The sequence below is a fragment of the Cystoisospora suis genome (assembly GCF_002600585.1).
Source record: "Cystoisospora suis strain Wien I chromosome Unknown contig_6584, whole genome shotgun sequence".
In the NCBI taxonomy this organism is placed as follows: Eukaryota; Apicomplexa; class Conoidasida; order Eucoccidiorida; family Sarcocystidae; genus Cystoisospora; species Cystoisospora suis.
Window position 1 is genome coordinate 1,612 of NW_027159371.1, and position 3,637 is coordinate 5,248.

Consider the following 3,637-nt stretch of genomic DNA (forward strand, 5'->3'; position numbering starts at 1 on the left):
AGGCCCTGGAGAGATGGGTCCGGGAGAACTGCCTCCCCCTACCGAGGAAATGCAGCCGCCTACCGAAGAGGTGCCTCCTGAGGAAGAGTACCATCCTTCCCCTCCTACTGAAGAGGAGTCATCCGAAGAAGAACCGGAATATCATCCCCCTCCTGAAGAGGGGTCCTCCGAAGAAGAACCGGAGTATCATCCCCCTACTGAAGAGATACATCCCGAAGAAGAAACACAGCCCTCCCCTCCTACTGAAGAGCTCCCTCCTGAAGAAGAATCGTATCCTTCCCCTCCTACCGAAGAGCTCCCTCCTGAAGAAGAATCGTATCCTTCCCCTCCCACCGAAGAGCTCCCTCCTGAAGAAGAGCCGCAGCCTTCGCCGCCCGTCGAAGAAGTGCCTCAACCTTCCCCTCCTGTCGTGCAAGAGGAGACGCAAGATCGGGAAATCGTCAACGCTGTTTGTGATCCGGAGCAGTGCAAGCCGGGAGAATGCTTGCCCAACAAATATGGCCAGATGGACTGTATGTGCCCTCGTAACTACATACAAGTGGTTGACGCAGGGTTCCTCATCTGTATGTTCGCTCCTCGATGATTGCGCAAGGCATTACAAGGATGAGCAAAGGCAGGATGTGCTCGTCGCCTCTCAGCCGGTGTACGAGTGCGCCGTTGAGTCGCGTTTAGCCTCAGCGTCTGAAAGAAACTGCAGTCAGTCATCATACCTGAACGGAGTACATCCCTTCCTATTCCTTCCGCCTGTGTTTCAGTCACCTAGCACATCCGCCAGTTTCTTCCGCCGTGCAGGCCTGGTGCAGTGGTCGGGTCAATGAACGGAGTGGTTTTTTTAATGATTTCGTGCCTCATTCGTCTGGATTCAGGCGTCAGGAGAACAGGTTACAGCGTCTTGGGGTTCGCGGCTGTGCAAGTGTTAACGTCCGGGCGAATCGTGTTAGTCGCAGTGTGACCATATCCCCGACGTCGTAGGTTCGTCGTGATTGCTCTCAACGATAGGGACGCTGGCGACGAACACCTCAGTCATTGTGGTTCCACTCGGAGTGGGAAGAGGCGTGCCAGCAAAATCGTGATTTCTAAAATGCCAAAGTCGTATTAGCCGCTGCCGAAAGCGCGTTGAGACGATTAGTATCCTGGTAGGCGCAGGTAGGTAACCAACCGGGGCGCGTTGCTACCCAGAAGGGCGTTTGAGGACCGCCACCGGTGACAGTCCGTGTGTGCATTCGTACGAACAGACAGTGCTCGTGCTCCACTCGATGTTTTTGTGCGACGTGCCCCGTTCTTCGACTGAGAGCTGATCTTGCTTCGGCCATTCATGTGTGAAATAAGAAGTGACCTCCGGTTTTTTTCAGGGCAGTCCGCTCTCGACCGCTCGCATAGCTCGCACGCACTAACGGAAGACAGCTGCCATACTTCACGGCAGACCAGGAATAGAAGTACACCGGTGTCAGAAAGCCTTACAACAACAGGAACCTGATTGACAGTCGGGAACCAAAGGCGGAGGTCTGAACACTGAGAGAGTTATACCGACGCTGTTGTCTGGCGTGCGTGTAGAGTGATGCCCTCAGAGGGCGATGGCAAAAAGTGCTACCCAGAAAAGCACCAGCCGGTAAAGTAGCGCGTTTTTGATGCTGTCCCGGGCGGCATGGTTGCCTGCGTAATTGCTTTAGGGTTTCAGCAATCTGCCGTTGGCCAACACACGTAGTTCGTCCTGCAGTCTTTCGTAGAAGGGCCTCTGCGCTGCCAGTCAGCTGCCTGTTTGGTTTGTACAGTTGGAGTGCTTGACAGCAACAACAGGCGAGGGCGTAGCTGTCGTCCGTGAAGAGCCGACTGCTCGGCCGTAAGCTGAAGAGAATGTCAAAGTGCCTTTCTTCTGCACCAGAAAGTGAACCTCTCTCGCTGGAGACGACGGCCGTGTGTGTCGGCACGAGCCTTCTTCTACTGTACGATATCTGAGCTTCCTATTTTCGCCGTAGCATCCCCCAGGTCATGCGGCAAAATACAGGCTACGCTCCGAGCAACTTTTCGTCGGGCGAGTGAGCTCCTTGCACCTTCATCATGGTGTGAGATATGCGCCACGAAAAGTCTAGCGGCAGGCTGATGACAAGAGCCCAGCTCAGTGCCTGGGCTCTTGTCACCGGCGGCAAGAGACAGGCTATCTGCAGGCTCTCACGACAAAAAGGCGCGGCCAGGCACACGTAGGACCGAGACAGCAACCTAATAACCCTAGGTCAAGCTCCTGCTACGTGCCGTGGGTTACCATTGTGACAGTACTTCTCTGCCGCCTCTACGGGCTGCCCTTGACTGAAGCGGTGTCCAAGTGTTATAAAGAAAGAGAAGAGATGACCGACGCTGAGTTTCTTTGACTTCTCCGAACACAGCATATGTCCGGTGTACCACTGTCGTCCGGGGCGCTCTGATGGGCAGGCGGACCTTGTTGTCATCATCAGTACGAGGAAATCAGCGGATCTTGTAGGTACCTTGAGTCAGCAGTATGTTCCCGCCCGCTTCCCCCCACGGCCCTGCAAAGGACTGCGTTGTAAGTAAAGAGGCAGGTCGCTATGCGGCTTTCCACCATGAGTGATGAAAGTTTTCGATCCGTAGAAGGGGCCAGCCAGTCCAAACGTTACACTGTTGACCAGTTCTTTCTCTCCGAGGCGGTCGCCTCTCACATGAGAGACAAGGGATACTCCTAGGAAAGAAGGCGAACACCCGCCTTGGTGACTGGGTGTGACTTACGTCGTAACGTTAGAAAAAGTGAAAAACTGTTTTTTTTCTGTCTCTCCTTGGTATCACGATTTCGTTTCATCCGGGCTGAAAGAGAAACACCTCTCTCGCGGGAACTGCGACTCGTTTGTAGTCCCGGGAGTATTGATCGGGGAGCAGAAGAGAAGTCAGCATTATTTTTGAAAAGATGTTTCTCTGTTGACGATTGACTACTATGACTATATCATAAAACTCTCCCTGTACAATGGGCTCTCCGGGAAGCCAACAGCCGGACGTCGGTTTGGTCGCGGACACGATCCTGCCTCGAGTAAAGAGAGCTGATGTAGCATCCTAACAGAGAGAAAGAAAGCTAGGCGCCGGCTAAGGCGAGAGAGAGTACAAATCAAGGGTGTGAGACACTGGAGTTTTAGAGTCACTCTATCGACGTGAAACTCTCGTTCGATGCCACGCCGTTTCCATGTGACTCTTTATCCCGATCAANNGCTGGAGATGGAAGAAGTATGTCTACCTCTTTCATTGTCCTTCTTCAATTTGCTCGCTACGGCTCGTCTCTTGTTTTTTCTGCGATTCTTGTTGAGAAGATTAAAATGACGCGTGACAATAACGTGAAAGTTCAGAACCTCTGCTCCTCTTCATAGACGGGTCAAAATCTAGGATCACCGGATAGCAACGATCTCAAGAAAGAGAAGAAGAAATGAACAGAAGAAGAAAGACGAAGAAGGAGAAGGGAACTTGATGTGTCGCAATCTTCTCTGAGTTTTTGCATATCCGGACTGTCACTACTCCCTTTCTCGTCATTCTGCTCTTGTTCTATCGTCAGGACTAAAAGAATAGCAGAAGAGAAAAGAAGAAAGATAGCGACCACAAAGTTTGGCTTATACCTGCAACCCCCGTACCACCCCGCATTTCC

At 52.5% G+C, this 3,637-nt stretch overlaps 1 protein-coding gene across 1 annotated transcript in view; it reads left to right on the plus strand.

Annotated features, from left to right (window-relative positions):
- CSUI_010037 (microneme protein mic3) overlaps positions 1-1,243 on the plus strand; it is a 2,656-nt gene extending 1,413 nt beyond the window's left edge. The window contains exon 2 of the mRNA XM_068070144.1: positions 56-1,243. Coding sequence (XP_067917879.1) covers positions 56-583 — 528 coding nt within the window. The 3' untranslated portion in view covers positions 584-1,243. The remainder of the gene's footprint in view (positions 1-55) is intronic.
- Positions 1,244-3,637: the final 2,394 nt, after the last annotated feature.